The 22974-nt window shown below is 36.2% G+C and overlaps 4 protein-coding genes across 10 annotated transcripts in view; 1 reads left to right on the forward strand and 3 right to left on the reverse strand.

The window, feature by feature from the left end:
- The window catches only part of LOC135161522 (uncharacterized), a 28408-nt gene extending 13956 nt beyond the window's left edge, over positions 1-14452 (reverse strand). The window contains exons 1-3 of one of the 2 annotated variants that reach the window (XM_064119192.1): positions 11949-14452; positions 11357-11618; positions 10712-10916 (exon numbers count right to left, since the gene is read on the reverse strand). In XM_064119192.1, the coding sequence (XP_063975262.1) occupies positions 10712-10916; positions 11357-11618; positions 11949-12047 (566 nt within the window). In that variant the 5' untranslated portion in view covers positions 12048-14452. Of the gene's footprint in view, positions 1-9339; positions 10917-11356; positions 11619-11948 lie in introns of those variants that run through there. The other variant, XM_064119191.1, reaches the window with a different exon arrangement.
- The window catches only part of Jvl (javelin-like), a 62788-nt gene extending 47668 nt beyond the window's left edge, over positions 1-15120 (reverse strand). For 4 of the 5 annotated variants that reach the window (XR_010298785.1, XR_010298784.1, XM_064119163.1 and 1 more), the window contains exon 1: positions 14461-15120. Coding sequence is in view for 1 of the 5 variants with exons in the window: in XM_064119163.1 (XP_063975233.1) it covers positions 14461-14505 (45 nt within the window). In the remaining 4 variants the exon portion in view is untranslated. Of the gene's footprint in view, positions 1-9207; positions 9334-14460 lie in introns of all 5 variants that reach the window. The other variant, XM_064119164.1, reaches the window with a different exon arrangement.
- A 566-nt stretch (positions 15121-15686) lies between these two features.
- LOC135161652 (uncharacterized) lies at positions 15687-17356 on the reverse strand. Its single transcript, XM_064119412.1, has 3 exons — positions 16748-17356; positions 15963-16313; positions 15687-15896 (listed from the first exon to the last, which is right to left on the reverse strand). The coding sequence occupies exons 1-3, from the start codon at positions 17085-17087 to the stop codon at positions 15868-15870; spliced, it is 720 nt and encodes a 239-aa protein (XP_063975482.1). The 5' UTR covers positions 17088-17356; the 3' UTR covers positions 15687-15867.
- Positions 17357-17441: 85 nt separating this feature from the next.
- LOC135161657 (ubiquitin-conjugating enzyme E2-17 kDa) lies at positions 17442-21642 on the forward strand. Of its 2 annotated transcripts, XM_064119418.1 has the most exons (7): positions 17442-17538; positions 17676-17810; positions 19032-19095; positions 19619-19650; positions 19740-19817; positions 19895-20000; positions 20359-21642. In XM_064119418.1, exons 2-7 carry the CDS (start codon positions 17787-17789, stop codon positions 20496-20498), a joined length of 444 nt encoding a protein of 147 aa, XP_063975488.1. In that variant the 5' UTR covers positions 17442-17538; positions 17676-17786; the 3' UTR covers positions 20499-21642. The 2 variants fall into 2 exon arrangements, with proteins under 2 accessions (XP_063975488.1, XP_063975486.1); XM_064119416.1 differs by having other exon boundaries at positions 17480-17810.
- The last annotated feature ends 1332 nt before the right edge of the window (positions 21643-22974 follow it).

Below are 22974 nucleotides of genomic sequence, written 5' to 3' on the forward strand. Positions count from 1 at the left end.
TATTTTCACAAGCCAGATAACAATTACACTGTCTCTCACATGGTAATGTTGTGAAATAATCATCTGGCCCACAACTGGCGAATTGTGTAGTGCAATTGCAGGGATTTGTCGGTAAATTTTCAGTTGTAAATTCAGCTTGAAATTGTTTCGTGACTAGTTGGTACAGGTCAGGAGACGACAATGAGGGTCAACCGTTTACTTGTTACGGTTTAAATGTACATGCTGTTGTTATTTCGATTGTTACACGATTACAATTCCCTGAACTTGGTATCGTGAGGTTTTCACTGAGGGAGAAATAATTTTAACTAAATTATCGATAATTATTTTCATTGCTCCCCAATAATGAAGAACAATTTGAACCGAAGACGTTCATTCAATTACAGATTTCGAGAAAAGACTACAGCTGGATGATTAATTTGTTGATTCGTAGAATTTTTAATGAAAAATTCACAAAATAAATAAATCAATTTCGATTCTGAACAGCTCATTTTAACTGAAACGAATTCATTGTCATAAATTGTTCATGAAAAATGCTCATAATTTAAAAAATTATATTTTTGATCATTCTATTCGCTCTTCAAAGAAATTATGCTGTAAAAAATGTCTGGTAAATATTATCCTAGAAATTTTTAACTGCACAATATATATACTAAATTATATAGCAGTTAGTGTCAGAATTGCTTCATTCAGCTACTGAATTTTACATAATCACTTTTTGTTGGAATGATTACCGTCATTTTGTACAGTAAATTTAACAATTTTCAATTCACTCCAAATTCAGGAGGTGATCTAAAGATTTTTCATGATTATTTTATGCAATTAGTTTACCGTTTAAGTCGAGTACAATCCATTCACTTTCGAAATCAGTATATAGGGGGTTCGTCATCTAGATTGTGAAATTGCTTCCTCACAGTGTGTCCCATAGTAACATTGTCATAGAACTCCCGCCTTCTCCGCAATATTTCCAATTCGTCGGCTTCCTCTTCGTCATCATCACTCGTATCGCTATTAGTAATGGCATTATAGTAACAGTAGTATTTTTACTCTCTACGTCATTCGCTCAGACAATCCACGATGATAGAAGTTCAATAAAAATTACTAGAAGAGTTTGGTAATTCTGTAGCAATGTGTTATTGAGAAAATAATGACGATTGGATATCAATCATAATTATTTAAATTTTCAACCAGTAAATCAACCCTTCCCTCTCACTTTTCCATTCTACACCTCTAAAATCACCGCAAGATTTCTTATCTTTTGCTTATTACCGTTTGCTTGTTAGCACCGCTGGACTGCCGGAAAATTCGCGCATCGCAATAATGGGCTCATTAAACGTTCAAGGAAGACCTTGAGTACAGAATACGAAAGTGAAAGATACAATTGTATTTGTGGTGATTAAACACAGAGAAAGAAATGTTACGCATTGATAACAGTACTTTGCAAGTGGTGTCACTGTAAAATCAGAGAGAAAATTTTGTTATCTACTTCAAAAAATTTTCATCTCTTATTTAAAATTTTCTACGCACTGGAATTGAGTTTTTCGGGGACTCTGAATCATACCATAGGGCAATCATCATTATCTCGAGGATGGAGTTGAAAATTTTGGGCAAATTTTCACAAAAAAAAAAATTTTAGCTGAGTAATTTATTTTAATGGAATAATCAGGATATTTAGAGATAATTGGAGCTTCTCATTTGATTCTTTTTGTTATTTTGGTTGCGAAGGGACTATTTCACGCACATTGTCCATGCGAAAATCTCCCTCACCTCTGTCTCTTTGTCACTAGGTCAACGAAAAAATTTCTACTGGATATGAAACTCGTGGATTAAAAAATTTCAGAGGCTAAAAATCTAACACACGAAAATATTAACAGAAATTCAGGAATAATCACCAGTTAAACAAATAAAATGTTCATTGCCAGAACCAGAACTTTTTCCTCAAAAAATTCTCGACTTTCACAATTTTTCCCTCAATATTTCCCTTCTCGTACTTTTCCAATTAAACAATCAAATGATGTAATTTCCGTCCGCAAAACACCTCCAACATTTTATCAATCACTCCCCCCTGACATTTGTCATAAACACAATATCGAATATAATCGATAGATCGAGGTTACCCATCACCGGTATCGCACGTGTGGGCTGATGATGCGGCAATTTGAAAGTACCGGTATTAAAAATTCATTTCAATTCTACCTCGGAAGAAAGGCAATTCTATGGTGATCCCGAGTGATTTTACATGGAGCCATATGCCATGTATGCTTTGCATGAGCGACGTCTTGACGTAGGACGACGCTTGGCGGTACAATACTCTTGCTTTCTAAAATAATGAGCAAAGGCCTGCGTGTGTGCGTACTCGCGTGCATCGAGCCGAAAGACTTACAACAATAATACAGTTGTGATGTGTGGGTGATACTCATATGATGTTTCCAGAAAAAGTAATATAAAAAATTCAATAAAAAAAATTCTCAACTTCAACAAGAAACCTTTTCCAGACTAAATCATTAAATAATTGCCCTGATACTGATCAATAACCATAAAAAATAATCATTTGACGCAAATCCTTATTGATTTGTGTTTGATAGAAAAAAATGAACTGAACGAAACCTTTTGGTTGAAAATTAATTATCAAATATTTTTTTTTATTCCGGCGAATAATGAAAAATTGATTTGAATGTATTTTAAGTTTTGATTATTTATAATTTATGATAATAAAAAAAGGGAAAGGAGTATCGAATGCAATTTTTCAAATGAAAAATTGTTATTTAACAACTGCTATCGTCCCACCATTTTTTTCAACCGGAGGATCTAAAAATAATCATAAAAAATGATGTATAATGACAATAAATAGCGTGATACAGTCCCGTAAGCAATAACACAAGCCACCTATCACTTACTCATAAAGTATAGATACTGTCTCTCAAGCGTAATGAAATGAGGCATTATTTGCAAACATAAAAATCTCCGTCAGCACGCAAACGCTAAACAACAGAGCTGAATGGATTCAAGCATTATTCTGACTAGCTGCATAATCAATAAAACAAAAAAAGTAACATATCGCCTATTAAAAAATACAGCGGAGGAGATATATCTGACGTATTGTGAAACATCACGAGTGATTCATCGTGACTTGAGGCCCGACGAGATACAATAGATCGGCCTAGAGAGGAGAAACCATCGCAGACACCGGAAAACTTAGAGGGACATAATACATACGAAGTTTATACCGGTACACGACCGCAATAATCCTCGTTTTCTTGGGGGATCGACCTACTACTACCGTTCACAAACCAGACGACCTCTTATTCACCTACTCAGTTGGTTATTTCCATTTGAAAACTACATGGAGTGATGATTTATTATTTCAGGAGATGCAACCAGCAATGATCAGACTCATCGTGCTCGTGACACGTGTCTTTTGTCTTTGTGATTGTATTATTGTGTCTCGTTGACATGAGACTGCATCCAATGACAGAAAAAATTAAATATAATATCAAGATATGGGAATTTTAATGATAATTATATCGAGATTGATTTATATTTAAGAAAAAAAAATGAAATTTTACTTTGTTATCAGCATAACAGCATTATATAATTATATAATTAGAGAACCATTATAGATTATGGATTACAACATTATAATTCTAATGTTATAACTCTGTCTGTATAATAATTCTTTCATTACGTAATTAAAACTATTAATTAAGTTCCCATAAATCGATATTGATTATTTTTATTGTTCATTCACCCCCCAACGCGCTATATAACTATTATTGTTTGATAAAATAGTTTCTAAATTTGAATATATTCATCTCATCCCGACGAGATCAAAATGAAACTCCCGAGAAACCTCGAGAATAAATAAATAAATAAAAAATCAATGAACCATTCCATATTCACCGAGACTCCAGGACTTTGAGGACATTCAAAGGGTCAGTTTATGGCCCCGATTGAGGACAAACCATGAATGCCTTCTCCGTATATTCATGATTTCTTTTTTTCAAATGTAAATGAAAACCTATTTCTCGCAGCTGTCTCTTTATCAGTTCTTATCATTTTTTCATCACTCATTAACATAAATCTCATGGTTGAGTGAGTTTAAGAGTGAGGAGAGTCAATCTGCTCTGGGGTCACGTAGGCCACACGGAATTTCCCAGTTGGGTATCACATGCAATTCAGATAATATTCCAATTCTAAAATTGAATTGCTTAAATTTTCTCAACTTGAATAATATCGAATTGATTTATGTAACATCTCCCTAGTGATTTACGAGATTAATTCATATTCTACATTTTCCTCATCATAAATACAAAATATATATTTTTTTCACTTTTTAAATTGAAACTTTGACTTCCGAAACATCGGCCTGTTATTAATCCGTCAGTTCATTATCATTTTTGCCGCCAGTCATTACTCCTCACATAAATATCACGGTCGAGTAAATTTGAGATTGAAGGTAGCAAAAAATTGAATCTAAGGCCACCAATATTAAAAATAATTTCATCTACAATTCAAGGCGGAAATGACAATGAGATTGTTAAAAGGTTTTTTATATAGTTAGTATTTATTCTGTTCAAATTTGTTAAGCTTTATGCTGAAGGAAAATTCATACACTTCCGGAATGACAATGAATCATAGAACGAATTTATTTTCATTTTCCTTCAACAGTTTTGAGTTGATTAAAGTAGTAGAAGAAAACCTCAATTTGAAATTGCTTTTTGAGGTCTTCACGAGAATTGAAAGTTGGCAAAAGGGTTTATCGGCACGCCACAGTCGTTTCACTACCCAACATATCGGATAGCCAAATCCATAATCCGTGCCAGGAGCCCACCGTCACCAACTGTTCAACCCTCCTTCATTGCTGATTTATGCATCTCACTGCGGACATGTAATTAGACACTGGAATCATCGCCCATGAACTTTAAATGAAACCAGTGTACTAACAGGAAAGAAACACCGTCTCAAGAGGACAAAAAAATTAACTAAACCGAGAGAATAAAATAAATAATCTTGAATATTCGTAATGAGAGAGCAAACATTTTTCAAATTAACATTTTTCACGAACAAATTTCAGCGAAGACTCTTCCGTACAAAATTTAAATTACAAATTTAATGCTAAAGCTGTGAATTTGAATAACAAATGCAATTTCACAGGTTAAAAATGAATCTAGCTCATTGATGAATGATTTTGAGAGAAAGTGTGAAGGGTCAATTTTTTGCTAGAACTGCCCCAAATATCGTCAGCTACAAAAAGTCTCCAGACATTTCCCCTCGGTTAGACCACATAAATGACCCAATTAATTAAAAAAATTTCCAGGTCTGGATGAGAGTGATGAAGCGTGAGTTAATTTTTTTTTATTGTGTTGAAAGTAAATTAAGGTTTGACTATTTTCAACTTTTTTCCCACTTAAGTTCTTTTTGACTAATGGTGTTCTACATGAATATCAGACTTTCTACTCAATTCTCTATAGACTCAGTATTTTTTGTCTTTTCAGGTGTAAAAAATATCAGCGATTATTTATTTCTCTAATCTTAACAGACGTGAACTTCAATACCTCTTACATTTCAAGGAATTAACAATCCAACAATATCAAGTTTTTTTCGTTGCCTTGGAACATTCTGAAGGTATTTTTTATAACTTTTCATCAAATTTCAGCCACTCTAAAATATCAATTATCCCGCAAGGATAAAAATTGACGAATGTTATGTTGAAAAAATGGTTGATTAGTAAATTGAAAGGCACGACATTATCCCCTTCACCCTTCAAATATAAATTTGTTCACAAAATTTTGTTTACACCTCTTCCTTAAAAATTGCTGTCATAAAAAAAAAAGTTTATATGAAAATTAATTAAAACACGGATTATCTCTCAAGTTTCCCAATTATTCATCAGTAAAGTTCATAGCAGAGCTTTCAAATCTCTCACATGATCTACCCTCGCTTCCCAAAAAAATTAAAAACACCGTTTTGTTAAAAACAATCTCATCCACTGAGAAAATCCCCCGACATTTTCCCCCCAGCCACTCCTTCACGACATGAATCCCCAATTACTATCACCAGCCATGTAAAATTTACCCTATCACGAGTAGCACTGCCATGTTTAAAAAAAAAAAATCTCTAAAATTCAATTCTAATTCCCATCAAATACTGGACCAATTGCGTAGGTTATAGACTGGAAGTTATCGCATGTAGACACGTATTGCAATCCATAGCTGAATAAATACTGGTGAGTCACGATCGAATGTTACAACCTCGGGGCATCACCACGCAAATATATACCATGTAGACTGAAAATACAACTCTTCGAGGTCCCAAGTCGTGCCTCAATACTCTCATTACTTCCCCCTAACAATTCTTATCCTTTTCCACCAACAACCCCCCGGTGTCATGTACAGCTTGAAAATAATAATTTACATGACACTACCATGACAGAAACAAACTGATAAAAATTATTATTCATAATTTTATCGATTTTCAATTCATGTATCAGTCTTTGGTACTTCGTAAAAGTCCACATAAACGCGTTAAATCAGTCAATATTGGCCTTGAATACTCCGGGTACTTTCGCTCCGAAATCAAAGGGATAGTTGGAGTCGATCGATACACGAGTGTATGAAATATTATTCTTTAAAAATTATGAGAGAGAGAGAGACAATTTTACTGTGAGTCACGTTTACCTGGGTAACCGGGCGTCACAGTCACCAATACAAATATAAGTTTATGCACTCACTCGATACCGTAGGATTTCACTGTACGTGTACGCAATGCTGCGAGTATTGCGATAGAACTAACACCTCAAGAAGTATTTAATTTTTTTATACCTTGAACAATTGTAGGTCATTATTATTCTGACGTTCAGTGAATTGAGAAAATTTAATTGATGCTATCGATTGAAATCATCAAGGATTTTCATGGGTCATGTGGCATGTGGTTAAATAAGATATCTTGGATTTGTATCGACGAGAAATTCAATCAGTGAGATAATAATGAACATTTTTTGTCACTCGGACGTAAAGTGAAATTTTCCGCACCCTTCGGAGAAAATTGTCGACGATCTTGGGGTCACTACCAACTTCCCAATTGTCATAAAATATTGTTTCTGTCCCCGTATTAAAATAAACTATTACATTACTAGGGTTTGAATATTACAAAATTACTAGGGCCGATAACCCGCGATTTTAACGCGGCTTCACTGCTTTAAATCGCGGTATCCCGGGTAAATAATAAAAATAGTATTTGATAAACGTCCGTGAAGAACTGTTCTAGCTCATATAATTACAGAACTCGCCGTCGGCTCGTTCTGCAACCTCGCATTTACCAGAAAACTTTCTCACGGTCTAGTGTTAAAAAAAAATCGAAATTATGGTACCTGCCGAATTCTCTGTTCCGGCGGGTAGTGGATACAGTGATTGTTTTTATGGACGAAGTACGTAAAGTTCAAGATCATGCGGAACTAGTATATTTGGAGAGTGCCCCAGGTTTTTTTAACCGTGTGAAGATGACGTTCAAGCCGAAGGCGAGGATTGATAACAACCGAAGTAGAAAAAATCCCAACAGCAATATTTATGGGGAATATCTTCAAATTGCTAAAGTTTTAGAAAGACCTAATGCCCGGAAGAGATAATGTAAAGAGACTTTCGGATCGAGAAATTATCGAGAATTGACTTTACGCACCGCAAATTTCACAAAAAAAAATTTTAATAATTTCTTTCGCATTCTGGAGTACTTCGTATTCACTTCCGGATGACGTCGTATTTCCTAGGAAAAAGGAAAGTATTGATTTTCATTTGTATTCAACAATCCTCGATTATAATTCGACACTATTTCCCAAAATTACTTCAATTATTCGCAAATAAAAACGCAAAAATGTTTCATTGCCAAATTCATCTCATCACTTAGATATGAAATGAAAAAATCATTAGGTGGAAGTCGCAAATCCATGATAAATAAACAATAGCCAGCCTGAGCAGTCTCATATACCAGAAAAAAAATGATAATGGAATTTTCTCTTTTCTCTTTCAAAGAAAGTAATGTCCCCCAAAAAAGTCAATAATACTCGCCCGCAGTGAGAGTGCAGGATACTTAATTCAGCGTCAATACAAATCGATGGTCGTAACTAAAAAAAAGGTCATTTTCAATTGGTTTTGTGGTGCGTGTCGCGTAGAAGTTGAATGTAAACCGACCGCAAGGCGATACCGTTACTGATTTTTTTTAGCGCGGTCAACACGCGACTCAACGTAACCGAGGTACCACAAAGTAGGGATAAGGCAAAGGGGATTTAAACCGCAGTAACTGATGAGAGGAGAAGCGAGAGGGAGGGAATATTAGTTGGGACTTGATAAAAAAAAAAACCCGAAGATGAGGAAATAAAGAAAGGTATGTGTTATAAATAAGTTTTGAGAGCACACGTCCGGCGTCTCCTGTAAACTGTTTCAGTCGATGAAATTCTTGATGCACCTTGACTAAGGGCGGAAAAATACCAAGAATTTGACAACTACACTGAGAGAAAACCATTCAACATGAGAGGCCCAATTTTTCTTATCAAACATATCACAAACATATAACTGTTTAAAAAAAATAAAATTATACAGCTAGTAATCCGGTGATCGGTAATTTCCACTGATTTCTTACGATCCCCCAAAATTCGCGATTTGCTCTTTTACTGAATTATTATTAAAATTGTTGAGCTGAAATTCTGAATTGAAGTTTGAAAAGTCAGGCCACATTTGGAATCTACATTTTTTTAACGACTGACAAGACCACTACAATTGGAATAAAAAAAATCGACTGTAAAAATCATATTTATGTACAAGAACGAGAAATAAAAAAAAAATATCAAAATTTCGATCCACTGACTCATGAATCAGGGACTTTCATATTGAATGAATACAGAATTCATGCAAAAGAAAACCTCTAGATATTTCTGAATTATGACCGTTGCTTGCTCTCAATAGCTGTGAGTTCAAATAACAGAAATAACATCATCTGCCTATTGCAGACTTTCCTCGAGCTTTTAAAAATATCATCTCATCATCATCAATCTGGCATATTTTTATATTAGAGGCCATCACGTTTGCATCTAGAAAAAATATTCCCCGACTATTTTCCCAGATAAAGATTGGATTGTTCACTCCATCAGTTCATACATTTCCCTCAGTGTAGGAGCCAATCATTGAATTAAAGAATGGAAATATTTTTTTCTTGGCTTACCCATACGACGAACTGGAATCAATTGTCGTTGAGCTCATTGTGTAATCATTGTTTTCATGAGATGGCATGAATAGGGGTACATGACGGGGCTCGAAGAGTGTCTCGAAGCCATCGGCCGATTGATTACTAATTGAAAAACCACGATATCAATTTAAAATTATTGCAAATGCAATAAAACTAAATTTAATCCATAAAAAAATCGTTTATTCTGATTTTTTTAATATGATTATTTCAAAAAGGAAGAAGGAAAACCAAGAAATTCCCTCGATAAATCACTTCACCCCCTCCCCCTCCCTCACTACCCCCCGAAAGATATGAACAAATGAATCCACCAATAAATCCTGCCCTTATCTCATTCCCCATTCGCCCTTTCATCCATCCCCAAAATATTCAAAATAATGTTTGACCTATCGTCTCAAGACCTTAACCCCGATCGACTCATCATTTCCATTGATCCCCCAAATTGATGACTCACACCACCTGGAAGCTATAAAAAAAATCCCTGAATGATTCTACAAATCCCATTAACTCTACAGCACCACACACGTGAGTTTTGACTCAGTCGTCCGAGCAACCCGGTGGGGGTCACCAGAGGCCCTAGATAATCAACCCTAGTGTGACAAACCACCTACGAAGCCCATGTGGTGGCCTCACCGATCAATAGACCTGAGAACTCATTTTCTGAAGGTTGAATAGGCAACATGCATAATTTTGTTTTCATTTCCCAACTCTAATTTTGTCCTAAATGATTAATTCATCATTCACAAATATTGGAAATAACGCGTCACACATATGCAGCCCTTCCAGTCACCGTTTACGTCCAATTGCAATGAAGAATAAAATAAATTAAATGCCAATAAGCAAATAAAACTGATAAAAAATTGTTCAAAACAATTTTTCAATTTTTGAAGTCTTGAAAATCACTAATAATCCACAAGGGCAATCGACTGCTGACCCAATCACAGAAAGGCCCATTGCCCTAGGCCCAAGGCTTTATTCCAATATACCTGCAAGTGATTGACCAAATCTCAAGCAGCAATTTAATAAACTATTCTTCATTAACATCAAGGGGCGGTCTTGGCCAACGAGGGATTGTCCAGAGACAATTATAATATTTTTAAAATCTTTATTGAGATACCTGAGGACATATTTATGACTCTAGGGGAAAGAACCTTTCTTCAAATGTCAGCACGTGGTTCAGATTGATCCCCTCCCGAACTCGGAGTACAACCGTCCATAAAAGAGTCCACAATGAAGTACTTATGCACAAATATTCTAACAGAACCCCAATCAAAGCCCAATTGTTCCACACCTTGTGCCACCAAAACCGAAATAATAAATTTGAAAAACGTGATTTTATGGACGAATAATGATTGCTCGCAATTATTCTCACGTCTACCCATGGGTTATGGAGATGCAAATAATTAGAACATGAGTGAATAATGAGAGATAATTAGGGAACAACTGAAGTCCATTAGTGTTGCCTATTGTAGGAATCACATACCCCATTCGTGCATGAAGAGCAGCAGCAAAATCTCCTGGATTTTGGGCTATTATAACACCATCTTCATTTATCACATCGGCGATATTTAGCGGATGAATGCCATTGGTGCTAGTATTGACACCACTTGAGACCATCAGACGAGTTGAATAGTCCAGGGGTGATAAAATTGTCGAGACTCTCAGATCTGCTTCACTGTGTTCATCAACTTCGATGAACGAAAAATATTCGGATAGAATTTTGTTTTCATTTTAGGGACAAATAGCGTAAAATTGATAGTATCGACTCCCCCTAAAATTTTGCTGACTCATTGAATTATTAATGACGTGGGCAAATTTTCTTTTGAAAGAAATATTTTTCCCATGGGTAATGAATCAAAAATGAGTCAATCAATCTGAGGATCGAAAAAATTCACCGAAAACTTCCCAATTTACATTCAGTAAACATTTTGAGAATTGGAAGGTCCAGAAAAATTATCAAGACCTTTTTATTGAGGATATCAAACCCTAGAAGGTTCTCCCCTCGATGAATTCTCTCCAACCCCCCAAATTCTCCAAGATATCCACCAAATAAAGCACATCATTCCCAGAACGTCTTCAACAGATCTCATTTTCCCACTTCACAACTGAATATTCGTCTTCGAATTACTTCGAGCAGAATCTGAAGTTGACGGATAATTGCCTCCAAAGAACTCAGCTAAATTTCCAGGTCTAATGGAGACAGTAAAGTCATTGGATTCACCAGAACTAGACTCCCGCACCGAGAAATCCTCATTAGAATACTCTGTATGACTCCCCATCTCATTAATTTTATCATTTCCACTTTCCTGTTCTTGATCAACATCAGACACACCTCCCAATCCCATCAAGCGCCTGAAGTGATTGCCAAAGTTGGGGAGATTCCATCTGATCTACACATTTTCAAAGTGATATGAGCAGAAACGAATAAAAAAAAATCCTCAAGGTATATCCCGAGACACTACCACCCAAAAATCACACCCAATGGATTTCCACAACCAAAAAAAATGTTTTTAACTACTACTCCTAATTATTACCCTTATAAGTGGTTTTTCACTGGCTAGAATGAACATGATCGAGAGGAGACGTGGAACCAATCACCAGAAAACCATCTCATCCAGGGATATACCTTAAATATCAGTCTCTTCCACCACAATAATATCTTCTCACTCATTCCCTCCTGACAACGTAAACATGAACCTCTTAAAGTTACGAAAACAAACCATTTCACAGAGTCTCGCCGTTATGGATGACTTGTTAATTCTTCCATCAGCTATTGGTAAACTCTCCGTCGATGAAGAGTCCACTTGATCCTGTGACATTATTAATTACCATACCCAAAACTCATGATTTAATTATTTTTATTTCTCTAGTAACAGTGAGAAATAATAACAGACAAAAATTCAATTTGTGTCAATGTGACAGCCATTGTGATAAATCATTCGAAGACAACTTCATGAATAAATAGTTGATATTTTTTATTCTAATTCTAATTGACGTGAACTGCACGGTTAATCAATGGCCCATTGAATACACCTGAGTTAATTCGATGTGCTTTGATTACTGAGAAGATCAACAGTACAATGTCCTATTTATTTTTCACTTCAATTCAAACGGTATCAACTGGTTGACTATGAAAATAATTCTCCCCCTACCCTCCACCACCCAGACTTTGAGATCCTGAAGACTACAATAACTGAATAAATCGTAGAGGAAATGAAAAATTCATTCGAGATGATCTCTGAAAATGTGATGAATTGTTTGACCGAGAGAATAAGAACAATAGCAGAAGAATTATAACCGCAAAGATTATAAATACAAAAATCATGAACAACCTCAATTACCAGAAGCAATTGAGGGCGTACAATCAGAAGGAAAATGCTGTCTCTCGGGATTTGGATTTTCAGAAAACTTATGAAACACCGAGAAACTATTAATAATTCCTTTGTACTCTACTTTTGGTTGGAAATCCAAGATCTCTCGATTACTCGATTTTATCGACGTTGAACAATTTCGAGAGCAATAACTTTTGTCTCAACATCCACTCCCTACGCACAGACTTCTGAGAACTCGGTAATAAAAATGATTGCTATTGTTCGTACGACTGTAGAAAACATTTCAAGCAAATGAAATCTTAAAAATTCATGGATTAAACCATTTTATTGGTCTGTCTTTTATTTGAAAGTATAACTATAGTTTTATGTATAGTATTTACTTGAGTTTGGAAGAAAATGTCAAGATTTTTTTGTGGTTCATAAAATTTTCTACCAACAATGTGCTTTCATATTTTTATTGTTCCAGAGGATCTCAATTCCCTTATAATCAAGGACCCTCTTCCCAATCAACTCTTCGTCATTAGCGACTCATGGCGATCATGATGAATCGGGTAATGCCAGAGAAAAATCATCATTCAACGTTCTCACTTAAGAAACTTATTCGTCATATCATTCACATTATTTCATAAATATGTTTGATATAAGTAGCGTCATTAAATAATGTAAAAATAGCTGTCCGTTAAGCTATGAAATTTTCTGCTGATAATTTTGTTTAATTTCCTCGCTTCAGAGGTATTTTGAAAATAAAATGTCCATTTCAACTTGGATTTATCGTACGTTCCACACAACTTCAATGCTACTGGTGTCAAATGTCTCACTCAGTCCACCAGGACTACCTTCCCAATAAACTCCTCATTAGCACTTCATCGCCATCATGATGAATCACATATGTTCATAAAGACAAACATTCATCACCCTCATTTAAGATACCTGTTCTCCATATCATCCACATAAATTCGCCAATATCTTTTAAACGATCATCTTCGTAAAAGAAAATAGTAAAAAATATTTTCCAAAAACCTCTCCTGACAAATTACTCTGACGCAACTTCAACCTATTTTCAAAATAAAACCCTAGCCCAATTAATCGTCTATTACAAACAGCTTCAATGTCACTTTTATCATTCTGTCCATTAGGGCCTTCTTTCCAACCAGCTCCTCATTAGCACTTTACTGTCATCATGATGAATCAGATATTTTCATAGAGACATTCATCCTCCTCATTTAAGCTTATTTTCTACATCATCAGCTTCATCCAAAAAATCAGTAGCAAAGGATCAACAAAATTCAGTCAATTCGATTTTTGATTCATTCCCTGATTAATATACAAAAACAGAGACCGAGTTTGAGTAAATAAATTTCTATTGAGTTTTTGGACAAAATAATAAAGCCCAATATAATAAAGCTGGCGTGATTGTTATAATGGCATTTGTTGTATTTCCCTCCCCTAGATTACGAGGTATTTATGAATAGTCAAAAGTGCCTCATCACTAGGCTACTAATTACTCCGACATATTTCGCAAATGAATCCCAGAGTAAAATGTACTTAGACCGACCACCATTTAATAACCCCAAATTCCTTTTAAAGACCCTCCTAATCTCCCCAACCCTCTGATCCTCATTTCCAAAACAACCCCCACCCCCTGAACCAAAAACTCTTTGTTCTCCCCATGAAATAATTTTGCTAAATGTCTCCCACGCCAACTCCATCAACCCAATCCCCCCAAAACCTCTCGCAATATCTCCCGAAGACAATAGTGTGAAGAAAAAATTGATTAAAAAATCATAAAACATTGTAAGGTCGCGAGAAGGCGCATTTTAACTTTCTAATCGTTGCCCCCGGCGTTGAGAATCGATAAATCGAGGACGTTACACTGTGCATGAATTTTTTTTTTACTCACCGGATATGCGTATGGTGTGCAGGGTACGTAGAATTCTCTGCTCATAATACACTCTGCTGATGCACTATAACTCCCAATAAAGAAAATAAAAACAAAGAACAAAAAACTGAACAGTCGTCACGTTTTTTTAATCCAGCTGATAGGCGTGTGTCTGTGTGGTTAAATGTCAAAAAGCCGGTGGTGCCATCTTGTGTTATGATGAAAATCGTCAAGCTGTCACGAGGACGTATTTTCGACGCTTTGTGAACGACATCGTTCGATGTCTTTATTTATTACACCGATTAATAACAATCTAACAACGAGACACATTCACTGATCATTATTTCACTTTGAGGTTAGCGTTTGGAGGATAGTGTTATTGAATCATACTGGGCAGTCCTCCCTGTCTCATAATTCTCGACGCACCAATCATTACACTCGACACTCACTGTTGCTTTGTTTTGGATTCGCGTTGTTGAGGGAGAGAATTGTGAGCCTCAACCCTGGAGTTGTGGCAGAATTCAACGTTTTTTGGGACTTTTCTTGCGACTTTGAGGAGGTTTTGGAATCACTGGTGCACTGGGGCTACGCCATTTTCACTGGGATATACCCATAACACACCTGACTCGCGGAATGAGTCTCGATTACGTACGTTAACCATTCGCGAGTGATGGCTGAAAGCCTACTGGCTCGCGTCGATCGCCTGAGGTGTCGATGCCTCGGTGCGATCGCAGCGCCCCGAGAGGCGAACCTACCAACTGACTCCGTCGGTATTGGAGATTTGCATTTTTTAAATTTCAATTTTGCTATTTTTCATTTTATTTCTTTTAAATAATAAACAGTCTTGTTTAATCGATTGTTTTCTGCTGGACAATAACCGGGAAATTACACTATTTGATGAAATTAAATTTTTTTCAATACGAAACTCCAGTTGTTCCGCCACTTGTGAAATGTTAATATTCCATTTTTGCATGTAATGGAGAACCCATTGGAGTTCCTCCATGAAGAGCTGTTTAACTTAATTTTATTAACAACAGAACAATTTTTTTTATTGTTCTAGTAATTTTGGATTTGCTATTATCGTTCACGATGTTGAGTCCACGTATTCACGTTTATTTTTTAAATGTTAGTTATTAAAATTCAAGTCTCATACGTGAAGAATAATTCTGTAGGAAACTTTTAAATTTCTAACTTCGACTTGATGTGTGTGAATCAATAAAAAAGGCCCATTTTCCCCAAAATAAACGTCTGTATTACGACGTCACAATGCAGCTGCATTTAATAGCCAATAACTTTTTATTTTTCAAACCCGGTAATTAAAATCCGCATAAAACCACATTTCAGGACAACCCAAAGCCTCGAAAGTCCTCGAAAATTAATGAAAAAAAAATCAAATTGATTTCTCCACCGATGGACTCAACTCAGCGATTATTTTCTGACAGCCGGGCACTTGATGACTGAAAACGAAAACGTCAAATACATTTTATTGATCGCTCTCCAAGTACCAGTACGAGACACCTCACCAGGTATTTTTCGACTGGTTTTCTGTTCTTTGGGGCTGCGATTGCAGGGCTGGCATTTTTCGGGGCCCTCCGGGCGACGTTTTGTCGTATTTGACGGGTGTTTTCGGGCCTTAGTGGCAATGATTATATTCCTGGGTATCATGATGTCGTCCCAGGGCACCTCTATGGCGTCTCCGGAGCACGTACGCTTGACTGGTGGGGGCTTGATTTCTGGGGGCTCCTCGAACGATAGTTGGCCCCAAGGGATCTCCACTCTGGAGTCACAGGCGGCGAGGTCCGGGGATATCTGGGGCATCACCACGTCTGACACGAGGAGGTCGTGCCAGGGTAGCTCCATGCGGCCAGTCGACTCTTTTTTCATCGTTCGAAAAAAATAATTGATTGATAAGACAATCATATGATGGAAATTATTTAAAGGTCTAGTTTCCGATGGTCTAGACCAAAATATTCATCGAGTTTTTGCTGAGGAATTCAGTGAGATATTCACGGAGATGTCGATATGAGATGAAATTTGTTGTATTTTTTGTTCGTTAATCGTGCGCAAAACTCCACTTTACGCACAAACGATAAAATTGTACATTTCGCTATGAGGGTGGGCTCGTGAGAGATTTATAACACTTCCTCAGGGTGTATCGAAGACTTTTTCACTAGAGTGTGTGTAAAGTGACATTTTGCGCACGCTCTGCGCGAAATTCCCTCGCAATTTCTCTCCCAACTCTTGATACCTGAGAAAAACCAGTTTGCGAATGAAAAAGAAGTGCATTTTGTAGATTGAAACGTCAAACCTTTTTTCTCCGGCTCCTCAATCTTCTCCGTATCTCCCTCCTCATCGTCAACAGTCAATGGCACTCGCACTTCCGGTCTGATGCGCATCCCAGTCAGTGGAAGAGCTATGTCCTTCCAGGGGAGTTCCAGTGTCGAGTCACATCGAATTGATGCATCGGAAAAATCTTTGTGGAGGCACACCATATAAGGCTCGTGCCAGACCTCTTCCTCGGGACTCCAGACCAAGTTCTGGCGTTTTCTCTTGCATTTTTCTCGTTTTCTCGCACTGGCTGTCGGTTGCTGGGCCGGACGCGTCTGCGTTGGCCTTGATATCGACGGCTTACCCCACACATAATACATCGCCCCGGGTAATTCAATGCCGTTCAATTCTTCCAGACGTATCCTCCGCACTTTTCAATTTTATTCCGAACATTTTTATAATTTCAGTCTATCGAAATCAGAAAAAAAAATTCTGTATTTGGCTTCAATTGTAAGGTTAATTTATCAAATTTTCCAGCCCAAAAATTTGTTGATAGACATCATTGTTTCATCCCTCAATGATAATCTCCGACTCACAAAGGTTAAGACCTCAAATAGTATTTAAGCGACCGACATTTTCCATTATGACTTGAAATTACTCTCAAATCACTTGAAATCCCTCGCGATTCCCGCGCCAAGTCGCGATCTGCAGTCAATTATCTACACTACCCCAGCAACGACACCAGTTGCCGATAAAAGGAAATCCGTGGAGACACCATCGTCCCCGAGTGCTCAAAAATTTCTCCGAAAATCCAAAAAAACCTCCCTCCAGGTATTTCTAACCTCAAAATATTGACCAGTAATTAGAAAAATCAAAAATGATCTGTCCCCCTAATACCCATAAATCTTCCTAAAAATCATTTCTCCGTACAATCAAAAAATAATTAATCACGCTATTGACCAACGTAGTTGAACGACGTTTAGAAGTCAGCCATCTTGCAATCCCTAATCAAAGATCTTTGGCTAGCGGGTTTCGTTGTCTGGTTTTCGGCCAGTTAATATCAACACACAGTTCATCAGATGGCTTTAAAACGAATTAATAAGGTACGTGAATGTTCAATGAGTGTTAACAATAATAATTAATATCCATTGTAACGTGTTGTGTGTATTAAATGGGTACGAACGCCCATAACGATTTTCGTCCCAAAAAAAGAATAAGTGGGGAAGCAATGTGAGCCAACAGTGCCAGAAGGGGCATTACGAGAATAATCATGCTGGCATCAGCCTCACGTTTGTATTAATTAAGTATCAACCAATAATTACCCAGTCATCGATAACAATCGAGCTCAATGATCACACCACTGAGACTATTAATCAACATTTTGGATATATTTTATATCCATGAGTCATCGAATATGTACCGGCGAACATTGGCCGTGGTGACAGTGAAATTCTTTCAGAGTAAAAAAATGAAATTTTCATTTGATAAATAAACTTATTCCCAGCGTGATATTTTTTTCACATCATCAGAGGCATCAAAGCAACCGGAAGTCAGTGGGAAATATATTGTTGATTGTATGCAACAAAGGGGGTGGGGGAGACAGAGGATTGATAAAGTATAAAGAAAAAGATTTCACTTTTTTTTTGTCTCGCTGTAAGAAAAAATGAAGAGGAGAGTCAAATCATGCTCATGCCTGTCGTTTCTGAGTCACAAATGTCTCCCTGGGAGTGTGTGATGTTCTGAGTTGTGGTTCAACCATTATAACTGTAACATTGTGACGCCCAGGTTAGAGAAAACATTAAATGGCTCTTTTTTTCCTGGTTATTCGTGTCTTGTTGTGGAATTCATTGTGGATAATGTGAGGAAAATTGCGTTGTCATTAGCTTGTTGTTTATCACTATGAGAGTGTTTTGATCGAGATTGAAATGATTAATGCTACTGGGGTTTAGCAGTCATGAGGACAATTATTGGATGCTTACTGACGCCGAATTAGTTAGTATACAGAGTGGAAATAGCCTGTGATGCTTAGATAAGACGCACATTGTTGATATCGGAGTTTTATTTATGCAATTGATGGGACGTGGAGGTTGTGGATGTTGACGAGGCTCATCACTGCGTTTGTCATTTCCCTTGAGGTGTATTGATTTATGGAGGGAGTATATAATTGAGTAATTAAAGCACTCAATTGGAGTAAATCAGAGAAATTTTTAGAATTTTCGATATTTTTTATTTAATTAATTCATTTCCACGTTCTCGTGGAGTTCAATAGGGGGTGGAAACGCTTGTTAATAGTTTGTTGGTAATTTTTGTACTCTTATCCGCAGGAACTTCAGGATCTTGGAAGGGATCCCCCTGCACAATGCTCAGCTGGACCTGTAGGAGACGACTGTGAGTTGAAAATTATTTCAAGTATTTTTAACGCTTGTATTTTATTTTAACTATTGAAATCTGATTGGACACTAGCCAAATTGGGTTTCAAAACGATTTAATACTTCTGATGATTAAATTCTCAATGTTTACTTGGACTATGGAATATCATCTTTTCTACATATTAAAACGACTGCATTACCCTCTGACGAGTCTTCCTAGTTTATTTATAGACCGTAACACTGACGAAGATATTTTTATTTTCATTCCTATTAGCCAATGTTTTTTTTTCCTTCATAATTTATTAATAAAACGGGTTTCGAGTTCGTTTGGAATGTATTTTTGTTAATGTATAATTTCTTGTTGATTAATTTTCTTCCGATGGGACAAGGTTTCCAAGGCCACAAGTTTCAGTGCCATATCGACCCACCCTTGAGCAATTGCGATGTCAATTTTTCGTGGTTTTCGAGGCTTTTTATTTATACTTTTTACCTCGAGGTATTTATTAATTTGTTAATGACATAATTGTTGTTTTTTTTTGCAGTATTCCATTGGCAAGCGACCATTATGGGACCAGTGAGTGTTCCCTCCTAAAATGTTATATCTCAGAATCATTTTAGAATAAAAGTCAATTAATTGTCACTGCTTCAATTTTTTTCTTGCAGCCTGACAGCCCTTACCAAGGAGGAGTATTTTTCCTTACAATTCACTTCCCCACAGACTATCCATTCAAACCTCCCAAGGTATGTCAAATAAAATATTGAGTATTTAGTCAAGCCAAATCATTAAATTCAATCGTCAATATGTTTTTTCTGCACAGGTGGCATTCACGACCAGAATTTATCATCCCAATATTAACAGTAACGGAAGTATTTGCTTGGATATTTTGAGATCGCAGTGGTCTCCAGCACTCACTATATCAAAAGGTAAAAGAAAAATGGCTAATTCAGGGTTATAAATATCCAGTAATTTTTCTTCCCCCGAATCATCACATTATTTTTAACCACATTCAGAATGAATGCAATGCACCATATGAATAGGTCAATGATGCATTTTATTGCCATATTTATCATTAGTACAGGGTTTTGGGTATTTTATTGGTGGTGCTACTGCCAAAAATATTCAATCACATTTTTAAAAAATAGATTAAATCATCTGCCACTACATATAGAATAAATGTTATACATTAACGTTAATGTTATGTAGACTCGTTTAATTTTGGATTTAATAGATTAAATTGTCAAATTAATCATTGATCCATAATTTTTAATATTTTGTTTACAGTGTTACTGTCAATATGCTCTCTGCTGTGTGATCCTAATCCAGACGATCCACTTGTACCGGAAATAGCAAGGATATACAAAACTGATCGTGAGAAGTACAACGAATTGGCACGTGAATGGACGCGCAAATATGCCATGTGATGCGCCAATTTTCGTTGACCTCATCCGAACGCCACCAACGAGCAGCCCCAGCCTAAAATGCCACTTTTATCGTTCAGCACCGATTACGAAGTAGCTATGTGGCTCGTCCTGTCTTAAAACCAACTGAGAGAAAAAGAAAAAAAAACAAATAATTAATCATGATCAATTCGATTTTATTCGAGGGCTCCTCTGTTACCCCCCTCCACCCATTACCCCCCCCCCCCCTTTCTTTCTCAATTTCGTTGAGTGTTCAGGGCGGTTATCTCAATTCCGACGATTTTTAAAATCAAAACCATCATGAGGATTTTTTTTCATATTTTTTTTTATTATTTCTGTCCTGAATACCCTGCGGGACTTTAAGACGACGAATTCTATGGCTACTCTGGCAATTTTCTTCTTTTCAAAAGGTGGTCACGTAAACATTATATATCTGAAAACTGAGATAAATTAAAGAAAAAAAATGATAAAAAATGAAAAAAAAATGTTCGCTTTGATTTTTCATATTAAAACAAATTTGAATTAAGAAACAATTTTGAAAACTGAGTAAAAACCGGTACAACAATATTCACAACACAGACACATAGGAGAGTGAAAGTAGGATTTGTATTTGATGATAAAAAAAGCAGAAAATGGAAGAAAACTGAACCCAAAAAAAACAACTTAAGTAATTTAATTTCTACTGATTGTGCTTATCTTATTGTATATCGTAAATATCCCTACTTTCTTCAGTGAAAATGAAGCAACTTCGAACCTGACATCACACCGATCGTTAATTAGACAATGAGAGAAATTATGAATGAAAATTGAATAATTCGCAGTTAAATCATCTGCCCGTCCCGTTGAAAACGATGCGGTCAATTTTTTTGTAAGACTGGGCTCTATATAAATACTACTATAACTCTATCAATTTTGTTTAATTATTAAAATTCCTTCCACCACAGTTTAATTCAATAAAATTAGATGGAGTCGACGATAATTAGAATAACAAATTAGAATCATTGTGACGCGGTTTTGAAGGTGTGGAAAAAAATCATAATTTAATTGTTAATTTACAATTTCATAGGTTGAACGGCAAATTGGACTAGGGGCACTTGGCATAAGAACAATTGTATTTAATTAATAAAATATTTTAATTGAAATTTAATTCATTAATTGTGGAGTCAGTTTAGAGTAGCTTGTTAATTTTTTTGTTTTTGCTTGTGCTTTGATTCAGTTGTTTGTAACATTCATTGATGAGAATGTAAAATTGCCCATTTATTTTTCAGTAATGCTTGCCCTCTTGTTTTGCCACTCGCCTAGTTGATAATTTGTCGATCATCCGGCTAGTTAATCACATTAATTTAACTCTCCTCAGTCTACTTGTACGAGCCATCCTTTGCTTTTTCTCAAGATTTCACTTCAGCTTGACTGGGCCCTTTTCATCCATACCGACGGTGAGGGAACATTTCATTCAATTATCTCAATTTTTTTTCAGTATCAGACAGAACGTGTAGTTCATGAATTAAATGTATTTTTATTACTTGAAATTTTCAATTGATACTGTTGTAGTTCCTGTGGCTGTCGGTGGGCCCAATCGAGACTGAAAATTGTTGGGATTCTGTGATGAAGTGGAAGTACTTGAGTTGACATTAGCAATTTTCATGCTGACTGGGCATTTATCTCGGATTTAATAGCTTAAGGGTGAAAATGTTTCTACGTAAAAATTCTGTTAGTCTTTCGCTGGCTAATGGCAATATTATTCAATAGAAAATTTAATGCGGAGAAAATCAAGAGAGTTTCCTCTCCAAATTAATTCTGTAGAAATTATTTCAGTGGAAATTTTGTAGAAAATATCTCAGTAGAGCGTCTGGAAAATGAAAAATCTTGTGATTTTGTCTAGAAACCATTTCTGGTGAATATTTTTAGTTAAGGAGTGCGTCAGGCGAATGCAGACCTATCACATAGAATTAATGAACAACTAAGAGACCACTTTGACAGAAAAAAGGCTGAAAATTTTCCCCTGAAGTTTCTCACCAGCGAGATATTTCACTACTTCATTAAATGAAAAACCGACGCGATCTCAGGTTCTACTACTTCATCACGAGATTCTCTCCTCCCCCTCCCCCCTGAGGACTCATTGTTGCATACAATAGTGCAAAATAAATAATGAATGGTGGTGCACAGTGACCATTGACCGCTCAATAAAGCTACAGCAGTTCAACATAAAACAAAATTCAGTGTCGGCGTGGAAGTTTTTTTTTTTCGCTTGACAAAAAATCACAAGTGCTAGTGCAGCCAGTGCTCAACATTTCGAGTTAAAAAACCGGTATTCACGATGAACAAACAGCCACTCCATCCCAAATGAGTCATAAACATTGAAGAATAAAATTTTCATGTACGAAAATTACAACCAAATGTATGCACCTTCAGTTTTCCAAAATTGTCGTTAGCCTTGCGATATAAAAATTAATTTAAAAAAAATCATGTGGTAAGCGCG

The sequence above is a fragment of the Diachasmimorpha longicaudata genome, chromosome 4 (assembly GCF_034640455.1).
Source record: "Diachasmimorpha longicaudata isolate KC_UGA_2023 chromosome 4, iyDiaLong2, whole genome shotgun sequence".
In the NCBI taxonomy this organism is placed as follows: Eukaryota; Metazoa; Arthropoda; class Insecta; order Hymenoptera; family Braconidae; genus Diachasmimorpha; species Diachasmimorpha longicaudata.